General features: G+C 42.7%; 1 protein-coding gene across 2 annotated transcripts in view; it reads right to left on the reverse strand.

Annotated features, from left to right (window-relative positions):
• Positions 1 to 22,358, reverse strand: part of HTR2A (5-hydroxytryptamine receptor 2A) — a 59,329-nt gene extending 36,971 nt beyond the window's left edge. Inside the window, exons 1-2 of one of the 2 annotated variants that reach the window (XM_067712998.1) lie at positions 21,892 to 22,358; positions 17,413 to 17,613 (exon numbers count right to left, since the gene is read on the reverse strand). In XM_067712998.1, the coding sequence (XP_067569099.1) occupies positions 17,413 to 17,613; positions 21,892 to 21,952 (262 nt within the window). In that variant the 5' untranslated portion in view covers positions 21,953 to 22,358. Of the gene's footprint in view, positions 1 to 17,412; positions 17,614 to 20,732 lie in introns of both variants that reach the window. The other variant, XM_067712997.1, reaches the window with a different exon arrangement.
• Between the last annotated feature and the right edge of the window lie 1,060 nt (positions 22,359 to 23,418).

The raw sequence follows: 23,418 nt of genomic DNA on the forward strand, positions 1-23,418 counted from the left end.
CACCTGGTTGAGGAAATCAGGATTGGCTCATTAATGGTCAGTTTTGCCAGCATTTATCAAGTGCCTACTGTGCTAGTGATGAGTGAATCAAAGACAATAAGACATGACTCCTCCCTGCACCTGAGAGGTTAAAAACCCAGTATGCTCTACTGCACGGGTTGACAGCTCTGTGCAACACTATCATTGGTTCGTTGCAAACAAGGGTACGTGCAATGTACTTATCTGAAATTTTAGAAAGTGCATATGTGAGGCGATCCCTGAGAATAGATATTAAAAGGTCCATCCCAATTCTAAACTGATAGTTCAGACAGTGCTGCTTGGTGCACACCAATTCTTGGGCTTCCCTTTGGTTTCTCCCGAATCAGATTATCTGGGAGTGGACCCTAAGAATATGTGATTCTAACACACTTCCATTGTTTCCTTAGAGAAAAGTCATCCTTCACAGCAACAGTTTCTCATCCAAGGGTGAAACGGTCTTCAGTGATGGGTCATTGTTTTTGTGTCTTTCACATTGTTTCAGAAACTGGTCTGAGAGTGGTTATGAGGGATGCTTAGAGAACTAGTTCACTGTTTATCTTTGAGTCTCACTCAGCTTTCTCTAACACTTATAAACGGTTTAGCCAAATGTGAAGACAACAACACAGGCAGGTGAGCAAGTGCTGGCTAAGACCATTCACTGAGGAAAGGGTGGCTGGTGGAGACTTCGTTCTGAAGGCCATACCCGGTATCCCAAAGTTCTCCACTCCTCCGAGGACATTCCCTAGTAACACTGCTCCTGTAATGACTTTCACTTTTATGATATACATAAACAGTCAAAAATGAAACCCTCATTAATGTAATGAAACTATTTCTTAATAAGGCTCTCTGATGCTGAGTTTAAAGCACTAAGTTATTGAAAAGACAAAACCATGAGTTAGCTTTGCTTGAAGTTAGAATGTGACATTTTCATGGTATGTGTCTCGCATTCTTAGCTTCTATGACAAGCCTTGCCAAACCTGTTTCTATGGAAACAGACATTAAATCTGAAAATACTAGAGGAGCTACAATCGAGATGTTCTTGTAAATTTTTATTTGCTGTCCTTTGCCAGGTGACGCTCCCAGATGCAAAATGGGCGCAGGTGGACATTCTAAAGATGACTTGCTATCAGGGAAAAATTACAACAGGCTTCCCTGTTTCTCCTCCTCTCTTTATTTTCCTATCCTTTCTTCTTTCTTCCCTCCTTTTTTTGTTCATTCATTCCTTTTATTTATTCAATCAACAAGCATAATTGAGCACCTATATGTGGTTAAATCTAGACATTTTTCCCATCTTATATGGGTCAGATAGATGTCTTCAGGAGACAAAACCAACCGGGATACTGTCTTCAAGTATATCTGGGGAGCATGTCAGTTAAACACACTGATAGAAGGGCAGGGTTGTTGTCTCTGCATCCCAACCGTCCAAAGCATGGTGGCTCAGTGCACATCCAAGAATGCTGATGCCTGAATAGAATGGTTGGAGCCACAACAGAACGCTGACAGACTATGGGAAGATGTTGGCGAGTTGGGGTAGCTGAGAAACATAAAAGGCATCTCTCCTTTCCCTTTAAGTAGAGAAGCCACAGGTACGTGGTTTGTGGTACATCATGGACATCTACCAGGGGTTCAGAAGCCAGGGCCTAAAGCAGAAATAGACACAATAACCAGTGTGCCGAAGACAGACAATAAATGGAGATCAGCTTTCTTCCAGACAGACTTGAATATCTTTCATGGGATGAAACAAAAAGTTGAATAAGCAACAGCCCTTACCCAATAGGTGGGTTAATTGCTGTATTAGAGGAAAAAAGAGAACCCCTGAGTAGACAGACTTTTGGTTTCTATATCAACTGGGTGGTTTCTAAAGTTCCTATATCAAATGGAAAAACTGGGTGGTTTCTTTGAATAAAACACACAGTGGGCATTAGCTTGGTTATGTTTTAACCATCTGAGTACAGCCTGTAAACAAGGTCACCCATATAAACCTTTACAATAGTTCATCTGGGAGTTAAAAAGGAATAGGAATATGAAAAAGAATCCATCCTATGGAATATAGAGCAATGTAACTAATTTTGGAAATGTTTTAAAAATCTAAGATAATGGCAAGCATTGATAACTTATCATAAAGGTTCTCATGGGCATATTCTAATAGGAATTGAGCAAAAGTTTCTATCCACCTCTACACCCCACCATAGCCAACAGTCCTAACTCCTGAAATCAAGCTTTAATTTAAAAAATAAGAAATGTGAGGCTAGATTAGAAACTAAATTTAGGAAGACATTTTAAAATACCAGCATACTTCATACTTCCGGACTCTGTGGCCAAAACTAAAGGCTGTTACCCCTCACTAAGCAAGAGAGCAGAATACAGGGCAAGACCAGAAGGTACCACCTTCTAGAATTAAAATCAAGAAGGATCACAATAAAATGGATGAAACTCTTCATCTGCAGAATTCTTCCTAGAAGCAACTCTGTAGAAGAAAGTTCTGAAAATGTTTCTGATTAAAAACATATCTTCCTGTTTATCTGAGACTCCAAGGTGCCTCTCTTAGCCAGCACCTGTAACATGACTAATGCAAGCAGTCTTAGAGCCATAACGTTTATATATAATGGACTATTTTGATGACTGAGATGAAATATTGAAAGAGTCCGAGAGCTAAGAAATCTTCAGCATTCTTTCAGTGCTGTCCAGGGGAAAGATGTTCTGATACTTGATGACCGGTCTTGCTTATTTAAAGACAAATATCCCTAGAGTGGAAAAGGGCATCCAACTCATCAGTTAGAGTTAGATGAATTTAGACATCCTTTAAAGGATATTTTGATATCTCAATCCTTTGTTTATCAAGTTATATCATGGCTTTTGCCTGCATTATTCTCTTTCTGGAGAGTTCCGTCTCATTCTCCATTTTCCCAACTTTTTCCCCTTTTTCAAAGCTCAACTCAAATGTCTGTTTTCATACAACCTTCTCTCATCGCCAATTCTGCTGAGTTCTTTTCATTTTTATTATAATGGCAAATTCTGGTTTCTGTTATAGATCTTCCTCCATTAGACTGTAAAGCCCTTTGCTGTGTACTTATATTTTGATTCACATTTTAAAACTTAAATGTATGCGTCAAACTCTTTGCTACATGCTTGTATATTTGTTCAGTTCTCACTGTGTCCCTCACATGCTTGTACTGCCTCTGGCCCATTACGGATCCTCCCTTACTTCACGTTGCTATTTTGTACAGCCATCTGAAAGGATTGCCCTGCCAGGAAGGAGACTCCCGGTGTATGGGTCCAGGAAAATGGGTATATATTACCTATGTATTAAATAAGTCAGCTTATTGGAATTTGACTCTTGTAAGTCAACTTCCCAGAGTGTGATTATTCCTGGGCAAAGCAGGGGAAAAATCTGAACTTGCAAAGTTGATGTCTGGACTGTAGAATGTGGAGACCCCACTGATGTCCAGCTGCAACAGTGAGGTTCTTCCTGGGAGACCCATGAGGCCTCTAAGAGACACATTACCTGCCTTCTCATAATGAGTTTAAAAAAAAAAAAAAAGCAGCCAATGGAAAACTACCCTGAGATGCTATGTAGATTCTGACTTGAGAGAACTGGGCTTAGGAGTGGGACGATTGTCCTACACTTTCCAAATAGGTCTTAAAATCTCAAACTCAAACTCACCATCTGGTGGGGAAAAATTCCACATCTTTCTTACAGACCCTACTAATTAGGCATTTACAATAACCACAACGTGATTGGTATTACGTAGAAAAATAAAAGTAGTTAGATTATGGGGAAAGCAATCTAAAAATACGTTTTTGAAACCAAGTGCACAAGGAAATAAGTTTCTTAAAGATGCTTTCAGCCTCTGACTCTAGAAATTAATTTTTGGATAGGCATTATCTATTATATAACTTGGGCTTAAGAGGAAGTATATATTTTTTTGTTTTCTCTGGGAACTCATCTGGTGAGGGAATAAACAGATGATTATAATATGTGAAAAGATAATACATGTTGAGGTTGTGGAAGACTCCAAGCAGGGCAAGTACCTAATCCTTGGGGAAAAGGGAGAAATCAAGAAGGCTTCCTGAGCCTGGCAGCTTCCACTCCTTGGAACACAGTCACCATGCTCTGAGGGGCCCAAGGCTCCTTGGAGGAGAGGAGAACCGAGACACTCAGTGTCTGGCCCCAGCTCAGCTCCCAGCCGACAGCTGGCGTCAACCACCAGCCATGTAAGTTCTCCATGGCAGATGTCCAGTTCAGATTGTCCACTAGAGGCCCAGCCAACAGCACATGGAGCAGAAAAGCACCCAGTGGAGGCCAAGTCAACCCACAGAGCTGGAAAGATAATAAAATGTTGGTTGTTTCCAAATAAAAAAAAAAACCAAGAAGGCTTCCTGGAGGAGGTGGTGCCAAAAGAATAGTAGAAATTAGCCAAGCAAGGAGATGAGAAGGCATTTGAAGCAGAAGATGCAAAAATTAAGGTGAAATGATGTGGGAATTAGGGACAGTGTGTTGTAACTGGAGAAGAAAATGTGAGGCAAAGTATGGTGGGAGATGAAATGGAAGAGTGGACAGGGACCATACTTACAGGGCCTTGTGTCTCTCACTGAAGAATCTATAATCCGTTGGCAGCAAAGGCATTCAAGTGTTTCCAACAAGAGAGGGATTTAGTTAAACCTTTATTTCATATGGTGATTTTGGTGACAAGGTGGAGACTGATGGCAAAAACAAAACAAAAAACCGGAAAACCCCAAACCCTGTGGCCAGGGAAATGTGTGCAGTGACACAGGACAGATGATGGGGCTGAATGAAAGGAGAGAAGGCTGATGTATGCAACAACTAGCAAGTGACACCCAAAAAACCAAAGGACTAGTCAATTGCTTAGATGTGGAGGAAAGCAAGGGGAGGAATTTTGGGTATCGAGTGACTGAGCAGATATTAATGCCGTGTTCTAAGATGGGGATTTCAGGAGGAGGAATGGCAGACGATGAGCACAGCTTTTGATCTGGTGAGACTGGGGTTCCTGTGGGCCTTCTGGCTAGAAGCACATAGTTGGATGCAGGAGTTTGAAGCCCTGGGGAGCACTGTGGGCTGAAGTACAGATCTGTTAGTTCGTCAGTGTTCTGCTGATAGCTGAATCCATGGAAATGGAAAGGACCCAGCAAAAGCAAGGAGGAGAAAAAATGAGAAGGTAGAGAATGGATCTCTAGGGAACACTACCATATAAGGGATAAGAGAAAAAGGAGCTTACAAAAGCAACTGATCAGAGAGGGAGGAGAGGGTGATGAGGAAGGAGACAGTTTCAAAGAGGAGACGTCAATACACACAAATAAATGCATAAAAGAATAGTAGATAAGGTATGATATGTATAAATAAAATTTGGATCAAGGTAGTATCCAAGCAGTGTCCATGTGTCTCTACTCCCTCCTAAAATTCCATTTAATGATTAGAGAAGATAAAGCACATTGATCAGAATAAATTATAACCCATGAAAATGTCATCTCGTTAGTATTTCACAAATGATGGAGGAATCTCTGGAAGACAGCAGATGGGACCTGGTTTAGAGAGAAGTAGAAGTTGATGAAAGGGCCAAAACGAAAGAAAAAACTGCACCAGAGGTCAGCAGGGTCTGGAGGGCATAGCTTGACATGCAAGCCCAGAGTCGAAGGATATACCAGTAGAAGGGGGCTGAGGGGGCTTTGCTTGGCAAGACTCCCTCCTCTCCTGCTATGCTCCGCATTGAACGGTCACAGAGAAGTTCAAGGTCAGCATAGTACCTGTGGGTGCTGGTCTGGAGACACAGGGAGCGATGAAGGGCAAGTTCACGTCTATTCCCTGTAGTGGGAGCCGTTTGACTTTCTCCCTTTGAGGATGTATTCATGTATTACTTGAGTACATTATTGAAATAGAAACAATCTTTTGGATTTAATTGGGAATCAGGAAGGTTTTGGTGACCTTGAACAGTAAAAAAGGAGGAAGGTCAAAGCTGGATGGTGCTTGGAGGTACAAACGAGAGGGGACAAAATGGAGCAAATGAGTAGAATCTTCAGGGAATTAAAATAAACCAGGGAGGGAGATGGAGAGAAGTCAGGAAAGATTCTTCTGGGAGGGATAGGAGGTAGAGACAAAGTACGGAAGAACCTGCGTCGTCTTGGGATACCCATTTGGAAATTGAGAACTGAAAGTGGAATTGGCACGTGGGAGTAGAAACAGAAAACGAATTGTGCCTGACGGCCCCTTCTTAGGGCAAAAGGGAGTAAGATTGTCTGCTTAGAGAATGGCACCTCGGGTTGCTAAGAAGACTTGAATAGGAAAAAGACTTGGAAAAAAAATCCACTAAGGACAAAGCAAAAGGATTGATAGCAATGAGAGTCGAGGCAAGGTTGGAAACCACAGATAGGTGGTGTCCGATTCACAGCATGTGACTTTTTCTCCAGGAGCGCTTGGTTACAGAACACAGCAACAGTCAAGTCTGGTTGTGCAGGGTTGGCGTTTTGTTACCACTGAAAGAACAGGTGCCAGGGCACAAAGGGTGCGGGTGATAACAAATGGATCAGATGATCTGCTATCGCTCAGGACTTAGTGAAGATTCCTACCTGCGGCCCAAAAAGGATGGATAGATTTGGAGCAAGTGTATGCCTCCATAGCCTGTGAGTCCCTGACACGGTCCAAGGGCAGGAGGGGGCCATATGTGGATGGTAGTCCTCTGCTTTAAGTGGCCAGAAGCAACAGGAGTCCCAGTCCTTTGCTTCCTCCTCTAACTTCTTCTCCTTGGAAGAATGATGAGCTAAAAGCCAAGAAACTCAGTCTATGACGAAGGTCAAATTAACAAAGGATAAAGCGGTTCTTTTTCATTGGGTCATTTCTTACTTTTGCCCACCAGTTTCCCGTGGCCGTGGCCGTGGAGAGTGTATGCTACTAAGTGCTGTTTCATTCAGCACGTAGTCCCATGGCTATGGCTAGAGTCTGCCATGCAGAGAGAAGTCAGCTGTCACTCTGGAAGGCTCTGAGCTGCCCAGGCCAGTCAGTCTCCTCTTACCCATGGGATGGTGTCCTGAAGGACAACGAAGGACACATCCTCCAAGAGCACAGTCTTTTTTGTGACGTTATGTGCTTAAGTATGAGAAGAGGTGGTCTGGTGGGGGAGATGTCCCTAGATTCCCTGCACCCGTGTACAGAGAGGGACAGGACCGCTGCACTCAGGGTTCTAAGAGAAGGAGATGGGCTGAGTGGCGACCCTGCAGAGGCTTTGTTTCAGGGCAGTGACAGTGACAGCTGGCTCCTTGGCAGCTCTCGGGTGCTGAAGCACCCTAGGGAAGGTCAGCAGCCCCCTCTCCCCACGGCTGTGAACATCCCTGCTCCTGGACACCAACCTGCTCACCTGCAGGCTGCGGCAGTGCCCAGAGCTCCTTCCTGGACCTCTGATGCGCTAATGCATTGTGACAGGGACAAAAAAGATGGGGAAAAAGGGGAGGCGATTTTACTTCACCCAGGAGAGAAATTAGAAGATAGAGAAACTGAGGGAAAGGCGACTTAGACTAATTCTTCACAAGGTTCCTTTTGTATCTCGGTAGATGCTCACCTACAATGTGAACTCTAAGCAGTGGGAGAGAGAACAGGTAACCCAAGTCCTTTCCTGTCCTGGTTGCACGATGAGTATCTGAAACCCAGTTCCTAGGCTGACTCCTGGCAGTAAGGGACTCGGGCCTGAACCTGCAAGGTCCTAGAGGAGAGACTCCAAAGTGGGCTCCTCAGACATATTTGTTTCTGACAGTGGAGTTAGGGATGTCCCCCACTCTAAAGGGCAACAGAACACCATCTGGTTTTGAGCCCATTTCATTCAGCTAATTTATTTTGTGTTTTTCCAAGCCATTTTTTCCCCCAGAAGATACGGTATGATAGGAATACTCAACATACATATTTCAATATTATTCCTTTTGGACCTAAACATGCATTCAAAAATTTTTAAACCTAAGTGCTAACATTTACGTTTTATTTGGTTATATACTTTCACTTTATTCCATATAGAATTGGAGGCTGCTTACAACCACAAAAAATAAACAAGACCAAAAATAGTACACAGGTATGCCAGGAAAAAGGTCTAGAAAGTTGACTTAAAAAGTTACACGCAGCTCTAATAAGATTTTCTTTTCTGGGACTAGATAGAAGCTCGTTCCTAAAAAACTCAAAGAAGCAAATGAAAATGGTCAGGAAAAGTCTGAAAGAAAGCAATGAAGGAATACTAGATTTAAGAGGTAATAAAAGCCATATTATTACATATCCTCAATTAAAAATATACTGCAAGTGAATGAGCAGACTGATCAATAGAATATAAAGTCCAGAAATAAACCTAAATACATACATGAGAACTGAGTGTACTAAGGGTGACATATCAAATCAGTGGGGGAAATAAGTGATGTAATGAGTAGCTGTGTAGAAATAATAAGATTGAACCACAGGTTAAATCCTGAATGGGTCAAAGACTTAAATGTATAAAACAAAACCATAAAAATAATGGAAGAAAATATGGAAGAAATTCCTCTTATAACTTTGCAGTGGGAAAGGCAATTTTAGTCATGATTCAAAACTCAGAAGCCGTTAAGGAGAAAAGAACATTTATAGATAAAATTACATAAAAGTCCATGTGGGGGAAAAGAAAACCACTATAAACAATGGCAAGTGACAACACACTGGGAATACACAAATCGTGAAAATACAGACAAAGTTAATTCTTCTACTTTATGTTAGGAAAAGTCCAAGAACCTCACAGAAAGGAGTTCAAATGATGTTGTCAGCTCTTAACATTTATGAGACAAATGCTGTATTTATTTAATCATTAAAGCAACCTCACCAATATATGTACTATTATTATCATTTATTCATCAGGAACTGAAGGTGCAGAGAGGTTAAGTAACTTGCCCAAGGTTACACAGCTTATGGGGACAGAGCCAGATATTTGGCTCCAGGCTTTTGCTTATAACCACCAAATTCTACAGCAAAAACTAAGCAGCCAACCATAGAAAACATAATATACATTTGCTCACAAACATGAAAAGATCCTCAGAATACTATATGATCAGATAAATACAATTTAAAACTATAGTGACATATATCATTTTCACTCTCCCTCAAACCTGCCTTATTCAGCCGCACTGTCTAGGAAGGTAGGTTTTTTTGACCTGCCTGAAGGTATGAGGTTGGGCCCAGTGTTCTAAGCATTTAGTTTAGGGTTCTATGTGTGGTGTCCCAGTTTGTGAAGGCAAAGGACAAAATAAATGGACACAGCTTGTCTCTCCTATTATAAAAGTAATAGTGCATAAAGTACAAAGTCATGCTTAGCCTTGAGGAAAAAAATCTTATTTACACTCATGATACTTCAAAATTACTCTATGAGCTGCAAATATATTTCTGCAATGAAATGAGCACAAGAAAAAAATTGGTGTCTCTGCTTGCTTGTCAGGGTATGACAATGTGAAAATAGTCATTTTCACATTTTCTATCTAATATGTACTTTAACCTGCTAAGGATGGTCAAGGAATAAGTAGCATTACTTTCTCTTCTCACATGGCATTAGCAAGGCAATCATCATGAGGAAAAGGTTTGCTCATTTTATATGTTGTAGTTGAAGTCATGGTTTCCCCTGATCAAGGGAACTGGGTTTATGAAGGCAAAATCAAATCCAGAGAACCTCAGGATCATTCTTAATCTAATGCTTCAATCTTTACTCTTATCACTTCTTTACTCAGAGAAGCTCACAAGTAGAAAACTCAACTGATTTGTAATTATGTTCATTTTCCTCAGAGTTAGATAGAATCCTTGGCGAAAATAAGATGACCAAGCCGGTTGCAGTAAGGAGGGGAAAGAAGAGGCTAATTGCAGAAATACTCAGTGCAAGAAAACTTGAGTAATCTATGATGTGGTCACCAAGGTTGCCATCTGTTAGATCCTCGCAAACTTTGAGGGTCAGCCACCTCCTCCATAGAGCCCTCCCTCCCATGATGCAGGTGTGACTGTTTCATTCTTGATCATCTAAAGCACTTTCATCATCATCATACTTGTGGCAAAACTCTACAGAAATATATAAGGGAAAATATAACAATCCTATCATTCTAATTTTACCTTTTTTATGTTGTATACATTTCTTTTAAATTTTTATTGGAGTGTAGTTGATTTACAGTGTTGTGTTAGTTTCAGGTGTATGGTAGGTCCTTATTAGTTATCTATTTTATACGTAGTAGTGTGTATATGTCAATCCCAATTTATCCCTCCCCATCCCTTACCCCCTGGTAACCATAAGTTTATTTTCTACATTTGTCACACTTTCTGTTTTGTAGATAAGTTCACTGGTACCCTTTTTTAGATTCCACATGTAAGCGATATCATATGGTATTTGTCTTTCTCTGTCTGACTGACTTCACTCAGTATGACAATCTCTAGGTCCATCCATGTTGCTGTAAATGGCATTATTTTGTTCTTATGGCTAATTTTACCTTCTTGACAAGTGTGAAATCTTTCAGGAGTTTCTCAGTGCTAATATGTAAATGTATCCATATATCATTACTATTATCTTACCCTAATGGGCCCAGACCGTGCATACCACACGCAACTTATTTTATTTTTTTGCACTTAACATTCCTCCGGTGGAATATCAAATAACCCCAACTCGATATTTTTAAGAGCTGCAAAATATTCCATAATTTAGGCAAAAATAGTACATTCAGCCATGACCTAGCCTTTCCACTTTTCTGCTATTTCCCCAAATTCCCATAGATTCTTAAGTGTACTTTTGTGTTTCTGTAGAACAGATTCTCTCAAGTGGGGTTGGTAGGTCACATTTTAATATTGAATAACTCTTGCTAGATTGTCCAAGAACAAACAATTCAAATTCACACAAACAGAATCTGAGTACATAGGGTACCATATCCAAAACTGCAGTGGGTGTTTTCACTCATTTTAATGTTGCCAATCAGATGGGTGATAGTACTGCATTGTTGTCTTAAATTACATTTCCATGACTGTAAAAAGGCTGAGCGTTTCTCATGAACTTTGTCCATTTAACTTTCTGTGAATTGCCTGTTCATATAGTTTGCTTATTTCCCTGTTGGGTTGCTTGTCTTTTCATTTTTTATCAAAATGTGGGTGCTCTTTGTATGCTAAGGGTAGCAACCCTTGGTCTGTTATTCACAGACATTGAAATTTTTCTTTCGACTTTGTTTATATTGATTTTAGCCACATAAAATGTACTATTTCTAGTGTAGTCAGCTATGTCTATATCGATCTTTATGGTTTCTGCATTTTTTGACTTGAAGATCTATTGTGCCACTAGGTTACTTTAAAATTATAGAAAAACCTATGAATTGGGACTCGGGGTGAATGAGGAAATAAAACGGTTTAGTGGGGTTATTTATTTTGTATATAATAATAGAAATATCAGTGTAATGATTATTTGGGATGGGACTATAATCACGAAGGAGTGGAAAAGCCAAGTAGAAATTCAAACTAACGGGATGGGGCGAGGGAAATGAAAAAAACATTGTGTAAGTCAGCAAACATGAAATGGGGAAGAAAATGAACTCTTACAAAGAAAGATACATGATGAATGTAAAACGGGAGGAATAAAACCAATTATGTCAATGGTCACAGTAAATGGAGACAGGCTGACTTTCAATAGCAAAAGGCAGAGACTGTCAGATTTTATTTTAAAAAAATCCATCTGTAAGTTACTTGTGAAAATATGTTTATTAAAAGAACAAAGATATTAAAAATGAAGAGGTGAGAAAAGATAGCCTGGAAAGATGCAAACGAGGAGGAGGTATGGAATATTAGTGTCAAATAAAGCAAAATTCAAGGCCCCAAACTGTGTCTCAGCGGGGATTGGGAGATCAAAAACTGGTGTTAGGGCTGTCTAAGCAGTCAGGATTTCAGGGGTTAGGATTCTGGAGTGAAGGGAAGAGGAAAAATGTAAGGTAATAGTATGAGCCTCCTTTCCCTTTAAGGCGCTTACCGACTTGTTAGAAGAACAGATGGAGAGGTTGAGTAGAGACATATACACACTACTCTAGAGAAGGGAAGTCTACTCAATTCTCTGTAATGACCTATATGGGTAAAGAATCTAAAAAAAGTGGATATGGATAACTGATTGACTTTTTAATTAATTTATTTTTGCCTGTGTTGTGTCTTTGCTGTGTGCGGGCTTTCTCTAGTTGTGGCGAGCGGGGGCTACTCTTCGTTACTGTGCGTGGGCTTCTCATTGTGGTGGCTTCTCTTGTTGTGGAGCACGGGCTCTAGGTGTGTGGGCTTCAGTAATTGTGGCACACGGGCTCAGTAGTTGTGGCTTGTGGGCTCTAGAGCGCAGGCTCAGTAGGTGTGGTGCACAGGCTTATTTGCTCCGCGGCATGTGGTATCTTCCCGGACCAGGGCTCGAACCGGTGTCCTCTGCATTGGCAGGCGGATTCTTAACCACTGTGTCACCAGGGAAGCCCCTGATTCACTTTGCTGTATAGCAGAAACTAACATGACATTGTAAATCAACTGTACTCCCAATTAAACAATTTTCAGAAAGAGTTAGCAGCCTTATAGGGCTGAGGAGACAGAAACTGGAGTTTAGGGCTCTTCAAAATGGAGAACACCTTGGTCCTCCGTCTGAGCGCATGGAGGAATATATCCCAGGTGTAAGGGCAAACTGAAAACAGACCAGTGGTTACAAAAACTCAGCCTAAACCTAGCTTAATCCCTGATTAGATTTAGGGGACCTATTCTAACTGCCTGCTAAAGTTAAAGGACCCCTGTCTGAAGAATGAGAACATCAGTGGAGTATCCACATTTTTCTCCCCCATTGTCAGTGTTTAATAAAATTACCAGGCTTACCAGCTGACAGAACCAAGCAGAAAAAGACCCCAGAAAATAGAAATTCCCGGGTTACTCAGATACCCAGATACCTGTGATTAGTATTTAAGAAAATAGATGAAAACATGGAGAGTTATTCCAGAGAACCAGAATCTATAAAAAGAATCAAGTGGCAATTCTAAAACTAAACATGCAGTACCAAATTAAAAATAAAGTATATAGGTTTAAATAGCAAATTAGAAATAGCTGGTGAGAGGATTAGTAACCCAGGAGAAGAAAAGTCAGTAAAATTATCCAGACTCAAGTAAGAATTGAAAAAAGGTGAAAAATGTAGAAAAGCATTTAAGAGTCATAAACATGGGTAAAAGTTCTACCATACAAGAAATTGGAGTCTAAGAAGTGGGTGGGGGAAGGGAGAATGGGGCAGAAGCAATATTTGAAAAGATAACGGTCAAGAGTCCTCCCCAACTGACAAAAGGCATTGAGCTGCAAACTTCAGAATCAGTACAAACACCATGTAGGTTAAGACCAGAACTAACCCACATCTAGGCACATCATAGTAAAATTGCTAAAATACAAAGAAAAAATCCCAAAGCAGCAGAGAGTGGTAAGAGATGGTCGTTTCTCGGGCAGTGGTCCCCAAACTTTTTGGCACCAGGGACCAGTTTCATGGAAGACAATTTTTCCACGGACAGGGGGAAGGGGCGGGGGGATGGTTCAGGCGGTAATGAGAGCGATAGGGAGCGGCAGATGAAGCTTCGCTCGCTCACTGCCCACTGCTCACTTCCTGCTGTGTAGCTCGGTTCCTCACAGGCTGCAGGCAGGTACTTGTCTATGGCCCGGGTGTTGGGGACCCCCCTGTTCTAAGGAACAATAAGTCTGACAGCAGAGTTCTCACAAAGAAGCAATATAAGCTAGAACTTTAGAATGTTACCCATAAATTGCTGAAAAAAGATAACTGCCAAATTTGAATTCTATACTGAACAAAAATATGCTTAAAAGGAAAACAAAATAAAAATGTTATAAAAGTTTTTTTTATAAAAATAACAATATTGAGTTAAATATTCTAAGGTTTTTGCATCAGTTAAGAAGAGATAAGGGGCTTCCCTGGTGGCACAGTGGTTAAGAATCCCCCTGCCAATTCAGGGGACACAGGTTCGAGCCCTGGTCCGGGAAGATCCCACATGCTGGGGAGCAACTAAGCCCGTGTGCCACAACTACTGAGCCTGTGCTCTAGAGCCCGTGTGCCACAACTACTGAAGCCCGCACACCTAGAGCCCATGGTCCGCAACAAGAGAAACCACTGCAATGAGAAGCCCACGTACCTCAATGAAGAGTAACCCCTGCTCGCTGCAACTAAAGAAAGCCTGCGTACAGCAATGAGGACCCAACACAGCCATAAACAAAAAAACAAAGGTGATACAAGTAATTTGTATTAGCCTCCTTTAGGTCAAAAATGAATGCTGTAATCACTAAAAGGATTTAAAAGAATGGGATAACTTAACAAGCTTATAAAGGGGAATAATGAATTAACACTTCTTGATTAGTCTAAAAGAAGGCAAGAATGGAGAAAATCTGGAATATAAAATAAATGGGAAATAAAAAGAAAATTGTAAGAGGGTAAATTTAAGCCCAATATATCTGGGTTACATTAAATGTAAATGAACTAAATATTCCAATTAAAAGACAGATTGGGGACTTCCCTGGTGGCGTAGTGGTTAAGAATCCGCCTGCCAATGCAGGGGACACGGGTTTGAGCCCTGGTCCAGGAAGATGCCACATGCCATGGAGCAACTAAGCCCATGTGCCACAACTACTGAACCTGGGCTCTAGAGCCTGTGAGCCACAACTACTGAAGCTCTCGTGCCTAGAGTCCATGCTCCGCACAAGAGAAGCCACTGTAATGCGAAGCCCATGCACCACAATGAAGAGCAGCCCCTGCTCGCCTCAACTAGAAAAAGCCTGCGCACAGCAACAAAGACCCAACAAAGCCAAAAATAAATTTATTAAAAAAAATGGCAATCTTCAAAAGTTTAAACAGAAAAAGACAGATTGACTAGATAGAAACAAAACAACTTTATATGCTTCTTACAATGTACTTAATATTAAGTCAGAAAGGAGTTTGACAGTATATAGGATGGAATAGGATATATCCAGAAAATGACAACGTAAAAAAACTGGCATAGCTATACTAGTATCAGATGAAGCAGAGTTTAAAACAAATAGCATTACACTTAATAATGATAAAAGAATCAACACAAAAGATAACTTAAACTTTGTTTTGGGTTATTAGCTGCATACAATGTAGAAAATGTAAATGAAAAATTTTGAAGAGGTTTGTGATATAATTAAAGACACCATTTGAAAAGGCACCAGGACGAGAAAGATTTGAACTAAATTCTATGTAACCTTTAAAGTACATTCCTACTAAATATTTCAAGACCTTAGGGGAAAATCAGAACCCTCCCAAATTTAATAAGGCTACAGAAAGAAACCTTATAAGAATAATAAACCAACTAACAAAGTCCTAGAAATCCAATTTCATTCATGAATACATTCCAGGCATGAAAGGGCAGTTTAATATTAAAATCTACAAAGAAAATGAGATACATCAGGAAATTGAAGGGGAAAAACTGATATCAATAGATACTGAAAAGGCTCTAATAATTGGTAGAAGAAAACATGTTAGACCATATACAAAAAGTCTACCCTAAGGATTTAAATGTACAACAACAAAAAAACAACAATGGAAATAGAAACACTAGAAAAACAATTCGGGAGGCTATCTATGCTAAGCCCCCTCACTAGAACAGACATTATTATCTTACCTTTACCAACTCCTCAGACACACATCTCACAGACACACATATACAGCCTACGCAACTTCAGCGTTTCTTATGTTTTCTTATCTGCCTTCCCCGACCACGTGGTCAGAGATCTCTGAATGTATACCTTAGTATATTCAGTGCCAAGCACATAGTAGTTACGCAGTAAAAGTTTGGCCAAATGGATCATGACCCCTGACCATCACCCCACAACTATTCATTCCAGCCTGCCTGCCTCCTGGGGTGATGGCTGGAAGGAGAGGAAGCAGACTGTCTTACTGGGCAGTAGTAAGGGTGTAAGGCTTTCAAATAGGACTGACCCAGGGTGATTCCTGGTTATGAGCTGTGTCATCCTGTGCAACTTATTTCTCTGCAGCTTATTTTCCATAAGGTGCTTTGAACATGACTGTGTCTCTGGTCGTTGCTCAGAAACGGCCCTTACTACTACCGCTCTTATTAAGCTTGACTAAGGCAGGGAGAGGGGTGGCATGCGGCTGAGGGTAAAAGATTGGGTGACTCTCCCAGCGTCTGTCTCACCAATGGGACAGTGTCCAGGGGTAAAGCTACGTAAACTTGACAATAGCCTGGCTCTCTTCATTCACGTTATTCTTGCCCCTCTAATTGCATTTCCCTCAGCAACTGTCTGTCTCATTCCTCAACCCTGGCTGCACCTCAGTCACCAGGCCCTGCCATGGACCAATGAAATCAGAACTCTCCCCAGGGCTTTTATGTGCAGCTGGGATCGAGAACCACTAGTCCTTCATTCTCTTGATCCTAGTAGGATGAGTCCAAGATTGCACAGGCCCAGAAACTCCAAGCGTATTTTGGGAGCAACCTCTGTTTCCCAGGAAGGAACTTATTAAGTTCAGCAGTGCAAACAGGGTTTGGAGTCCTTGATGTCAAGCCTGCCACCAAATCCGTTTCTCATGTTAGTAGATACTGGCACCCATGTGGCCGTAAGCAGGCACATCGTTCCCACTTGGCAACTTTAAAACAAATCCCAGGGAATTTTTGGTTATGAACCAAGCCTGCTTAGGGGACAGGTGCAATTGACTTAGCTGCCTGGGAGCTGTTCCTTTAGCTTCCCCTACCTGGGCTTTCCTGTTAGGTGTGTGAGAGGAGATCAATACTGGCAACAGGTGAAGGTGTGTAATCAACCCGAGTGAAGTGGGTTGAAATCCTCTGGCATGTTTTATCATAAGAGGAGGAGGAGGAAGTTTACAGTAAGTGCTGGGTACTTCTGCCACCATCCTCTGTCCTCACTTTCTTTCTCCTCCTGAATTACGGCACCTGGTACCTTCTCTATCCCCCAGAAGCTGTGTATTCTCCAGTATAGGGCTCTGTATTCTTATACTGACCACAAGTCCAGTGATTATAAACACTGAGGTCTCTGGGAAACTCAAGATCTAGGAATTTAGAAACTTGAATTGAGTGAACTTGAAAGTGTGAGATGGGGAAGTGTTTGGAGGTGGCCATGGCACAGTTATTCTCACGTTTGGCTCTATCGGTGTATATGTTTTTACCTGTGCAAAAAAATACAAATTTATGTCGCCAGCCAGTGACATTAACAGATTTTTCTTTCCTAAAGCAAATCTAATAATTACTATAACACGTCTTGCAACAAGCAAAACAGTACATTCAGGATGTCAGGGTTCAGTGCAACAAAACAGGACAGGTCTACTTAGAAGGCATGAACTGTCATTGCAAATGAGATTCCAAAATACCGTTCCTACTTACCTACTGATATAGTCCAAACAGCAATTATTTTCAGAAATGCCTTAGTTCTGGAGTTAAATCGGCTGTGATGGATGGGGTTCTGGATGGCAACATAGCGATCCAGGGAGATGGCACAGAGGTGCATGATGGAGGCCGTGGAGAAGAGCACATCCAGGTAAATCCAGACAGCACAGAGCTTGCTAGGCAGAGGCCACCGGTACCCTAAGATGCAGAAGGTAAGCATCAGTTAGCGACCTTGACCTTCTCTGGTGTGTGGAATTTACCCTGTTTGAACAGTTTCCATCCTGGGAAAAGGCACAGGTAACAGCAAAGGGCAACACAAGATATTAACATTTTCAATATTTCAAAACAGCCTGATGGCAACTGTACTTAACTACAATAAGATTGCAGTGGGTGAATACAAGGTTTGAAAACTTCTTGTGGCTGGAATCATGCTGGTGTGTTGTAAACTCAGGGTGTGTCTCCCTGGGGTTTCTCTCGTTCTGTCTCCTCTGCCTAACAAAATCTACCTCTTTTTTTTTTTTTTTTGTGGCGCATGGGCTTAGTTGCTCCATGGCATGTGGGATTTTCCCAGACCAGGGCTCGAACCCGTGTCCCCTGCATTGGCAGGCGGATTCCTAACCACTGCGCCACCAGGGAAGTCCCTCCTTTTTGTTTTAGATGACTTAGGTCAGGAGCTATGAGGTACTATGGGTTCCTCTACTGAAGCACCTCTTGCAGTGTGCTGTCATTATTTATTCACATATCTTTCACAGATTGTGGGTTCCCTGAGGTTAGGCCGTCTCTCAGCCATTATTACAACTGCTCAGTCTTGCACAGTGATGGCATCTAGTGGTCTCTCAAGAGTGCTACTGATGTGAATGAAGAAATGATTAAAAAGCCAGATTGGGAATTTCTTTGTGAAAATGAAAAATTATTACCTAACAATACTTTGGGGGTTAAACTCAAACTTGGGGGGTGTGGGGTGAAAATGAAGACAGTGGTAAAGAAAAGCATGGTATTCTTGTCCTGAGAAGTGTTTCAGGGCGGTGGTGCTCAAACTTTAACAAGCCTCCGAATCTGAGGTGGTTTCTTACAGTGGGACTCCTGGACCCCATCTCCAGGGGTTCTGATTCTGAAAGTGCAGTGACGCAGGGGGATTTGCGTTTCTAACAATTTCCCATCTGGTACTGACGCTGCCGGTCCAGGGACCACACTTGGGTAACGTTTGCCTAGGGCAGTGGTTCTCACCCAGGGCTGCACATTAGAATCAGCTGGACAGCTTTTCTGTAGGTCCTGATGCCCAGCAGGGTGGGTGGAGGGCGCCCCCCAACATTAAAGTGATTTAAAGCTACCCAGAGGATTCCCCTGTGAGATGCACTGCAGGAAGTCACCTGCTGCACTAGGAAGGCAGGGTATGCCTTATGGACGCAGTCTCCTGTTTGTTTTAGAGGGAGATCAAATGGTTATATAAACCTTAATTAGTTTTGATAATATAAGCAATGGTGTTAAATCTGTGCACATGTGAGAAGGAAAATTATGAAGACCACCTTTCTTTCACGGCATTCTAGATCCACAGAGCTGAACGAACTCTCTAGTCACAAACATACTCGCTACCAAAATGCCACCACCGATATTTAGAAAAGTAAAGGGTGCAGGATACAGGTTGGACTTGGTGCCTTTCACACCATTTGCAGAGAGCTTGAGCTAAAAGGAGAGAACTTTTCTTAGCAGTGCCTGGGGGGAAGCCATGCTTTGCCTGGTCGGAACTGATGTTGAGCCTGGGAGGAGTTTTCTCTGCAAGGAGGCAGCCGCGGGCCGTAGTTGGGGTTTCCGTGGTGGGGATAAGGAGGGGGCATTTCCTCAGCCACCCAGCGGTGTCCGGAGGACCAGTTCAGGGACAGGACCAGTTCAGGGACAGTTCAGATGCCTGCCCAGGCATCTCTGGGCAGGAACCAGCTGTGCGCAGAGTGGTGGCCGCCAGGGGACGCCGTTGCACCCCGAGCCGGAGGCTCCGGGTAGATGTTGGCTTTCTAACCCGGCTGGCCTTTGCTCGTCCCCACGGGCAACTCGGGGGTCCACCTGCCGCTCGGAGGTCCCCCTGCCCACCCCCCCCACCGGGCTTTTGGTTCCCGGACAGGCCCTCTGAGAGTCATCTCCCACTCCTGGAGTTTGCCTTCAACGCAGCGGGGTTTTAGGAAGCGGGAACCTCTCCAGGATGTCTGGGCAATGACAGGCGAATTTAATCAAATCATCCTGGTGTGACATTGTGAGTGGTCAAGCGGAGGCTGCCCTTGCAAAGAGCACTATCGACCTTGTGTAAACCGGCGCCCCTGCGCTCCATTGCTCACCTCCTTCCTCCTCCATATTCCTTGGGGCTGGGTTGATTTTTTTTTTTCTTAACACTTAAGACTTGGCCAGAACATCCCTTCTAAAAGACAGCGCTCATAACTTGTTTCTAGCCCTGCGTGACTGCCGGTGTGCCTGTATCAGCAGTCTGAAGATTCTCTGCCCCCTTTTAAAGAGAGAAATCTAGCTGTATTACTCATAATTTGTAAAGAATATCACATTCTGCTTCCCGCTGAAGCCATCCCAGTGTCTGCCTACTTGCTGAGAGGTCTGACTCTTTCAAACTCTATTGAGAAAAAAGCAAGATTAATCTCTTCCCATGTGTTTCCCACCCTCCTCCAAACCAGACGGGAGGAGTTTATGCCTATGCATTTTTAGAGTTGAGGTTCTAATTCAAAGGCACACTTCCAAATTAGCTTCTCTGGGCAGGGAACAATTTAAAACTGGTATAATTCATTTATTCTAATGGAGACTCCATATTTTAACAGTAAACCTACTGCACCACTAATATTTTCTCTGCAAATGTTCCAAGGTAATTGGGAAAGTTTTACTCCATTAGAAGTGCTGAGAACAGTGTGACAAAGATAAAACTGTCCTGTCTTGAGGGCTGTAATATTTGGTTGAGAATATAAAGGAGCGAAAACCAAGTGGATTCAGAACGACAGATGTCATTGCTTCATGACTGTGTTGGGACCTTTATAATTCTACATAAAATGTACATGTTTTTCAGCACAACACCTTATCTCCCTGCATAAAATATACATGTTTCAAAGCACAAAACTCTCCAGTGATCACACATGACAGGTTGTCTGATTTCTTAAAATGTGAGGTCTCATTTTAAAAGTAAAAGTTAAGCAGTATAACATGGTAGACCCTCCTGTATAAACAAAGCCCTGCTCTTAGTTTGTCCCGTGAGCCCTGACTCATCTGCTAATAACATGCACATGCTTTGTTACCAGTGTGGGTACAGCTGGGAAACCAACGCCACTCACCATAAAGGATGGTTAATGTGGACACGGGCATGACAAGGAAACCCAGCAGCATATCAGCTATGGCAAGTGACATCAGGAAATAGTTGGTGGCATTCTGCAGCTTTTTCTCTAGGGACACTGCCATGATGACGAGTATGTTTCCAGCAATGGTTAGAATAATCACTACAGTTGTCAACAAAGCAGACCAGTTCTTTTCCTGGAGATGAAGTAAGGAGAAGCAGGGTGGTGACAGGCAGCCCTCACAGGAAAGGTTGGTTCGATTTTCTGAGTCCACTGTCCAGTTAAACGCATCCGAAGTGTTAGCTTCTCCGGAGTTAAAGTCGTTGTTGTAGAGCCTTGTGTCGTCATTTAATCGCATTAAGGAGTTTGTAGTTGAGCTCAGAGAAGTGTTCTCTTCACAGAGAATATCCATGTCTAAGCTGGAACTTGTAGCAGATGAAGTACCGAAAAACCGAGTTACAGGCTCTGCTCACCATTCAGCTTTACGTCCCCATGCTCTGTCACAGGCTGGCGTACGTGCTGGGCTTCTTTGGTTGGCTTTTTTTCTCCCATTATTACAATAGTAGTTAAAGAACTGCGGTGGCTTCCTTATATTTCCTTCCTTCACAATTTCAGTAGAATCCTTTGTCTGGCTTGATTTTTTTCTCCAAGGCAAGGGCAAAAAAGCAGAATGAACTTTTAACATACAGGTTGCTGCGTTTTTAGCGGTCAGGGAGAAAAATGTGATCCTGGCCAAAAAAAAAAAGTTTTGTAACTACCGGGAATCTCTCTTAGCTCTGTCTCATTCGGTTGGTTATGCTGATAATACTAGTTGAGCCACGGCAGCGTTAAAACAGCAAGCCATCCAAAACAGTGGGGCTGGAGGTACTCTACACTGACAGTCAATTAAAAATACAGCCAGGGTTAATTCCATAGTAATTGGATGTACTTTGGGTTATAGGTCTCCGTCAGTCTTAGGCTGAATCGCCACGGCTGCCGGCAGGAATGTCAGCTTGTATCATGTGGCTTAGTTAATCAAAGAAAGAAAAAGTCTTCAGCAAAGATCAGCAGACAACTTTCCACTCTAGAGATTCTCACTGAAACGCTTACATTTCGGCCAAGCAGCCTTTCAAGCCAGAAAGAAAATTATACAGCAATAAAATACAGCAGGCTGACTTACATAGGTCGGTCTTCAGGGTCCACACGGTAGACACACTTGGCTGTTCGGTGACTCGCTGCATCTCTCATGGCGATTAAGCCGGCAGAAAGCCCCTTTTTCCCTGAGCGTCGTCCACCAGCGTCATAGTAATTCGATTTCTGTTTTGCTGACTTCAAAAACTGCCTGGGAGAGTCGAGCCAGTTCCAGCGCTGCAAGGTCCGCGGCGGCTCCCTCTGCCCCCGCCTGGCTGGGTCCCTCCCTCCCTCCCTCCCGCGGGGCTCGCCTGGGCCGGGCGCGCGGTGAGACATCGTCCCCAGCCCCTCTCAAAGTCGCACAGAAGACATCGCAGGGCACAAAGTCGGCAGAGGCGCCTGCACACGGGCGCTCGTGGTTTCCCCGGGAATGGACTTGCTGCCGGGCCGCCTCGTTCACTCCGGCAGCCCTTCCTCTATCTGTGTGTCATAAACTGCAAGGTAGCAACAGCCAGGGAGGGCGGACCAGACGGGCTTTATTTTTCTTCCCTCTTTTTGCTACATATTAACAGTGGGAAGTTTTCCATTGTTTTTTAAAAAGAGAGAAACGGGAGAAATCGCCCTTTGTACAGATTCCTAAGGCAGGTAAGCCCCACTGAGACGTTTTTTAGGGTGAAGGGTGAAGAGAGAACGTAAATAAAGCCAGAGAACGGTATATCCTAGGAGCATCGGTGCTTCCACGCAGAGCCCACCGAGCTTGTGCCTGAAGTGGAATTACTGACATCGGTGACTTGGGCTCGGAGTGGCCGAGCAGATTTTTGGCGATAACGCTGATAAACTATCAGTACTGTTTATTATTAAATACATACGTCACTCAACTAGCTTATTTTCTTCGGCAGAAATATACCCCCTAGAAGTAATTCAGTACCTCACATGTGGAAGAGAATAAGTTGGTTTCTCCAGAGGTAACACTAAAGGACAACCAGCTTTACTTCTAAGAAAGCTCCTCAGATTTTTCAAGAAGGTAGATATGTCAGGGGCTGTGTGTGTGTGTGGGTGCGTGTGTGTATCCTTATTTTTACAGGTGGGAAAATGGATTTTTTCCTGAATAGTTTTCTGGGTTTCTGTCCATCTTCTTATTCTTTACATTTTCCCTAGACAAATGAACCTCCTCCCATGCCTTCAACATGTTTTTGGTCAAATCTGTACCTTCACGGTGGGTTATTTTCCTCAGCTCCCAACCTAAATATCTAGCTGCCCAGCAGGCCCTTCTATCCCTAGCCTAGGTAGACCTTGACCTTAGCATCTTTTTTTTTTTTCCCATCCCGCTGCCCACCTCTCAGTGCTTATTTCCACCTGTTCACTTGGTAAAGGATTCATCATCTCTTTCCACATCTATTCCTCGTTCTCACGGCCCGATCTTACGAAGGTCTCCAGTGCCACCTCTGTGTATGTATTTCTCAAATCTCTTCTCCAGCCCCCAGCTCTCACTTCTTTGGTTAAAGGCGGCTGCATCATTGTCTCCTGGGCTGGAGCATGAGGTCCCTCCTCACTGCCCCTCTGCTTCCCGAGTAGG

The sequence above is a fragment of the Pseudorca crassidens genome, chromosome 18, assembly GCF_039906515.1.
Source record: "Pseudorca crassidens isolate mPseCra1 chromosome 18, mPseCra1.hap1, whole genome shotgun sequence".
In the NCBI taxonomy this organism is placed as follows: Eukaryota; Metazoa; Chordata; class Mammalia; order Artiodactyla; family Delphinidae; genus Pseudorca; species Pseudorca crassidens.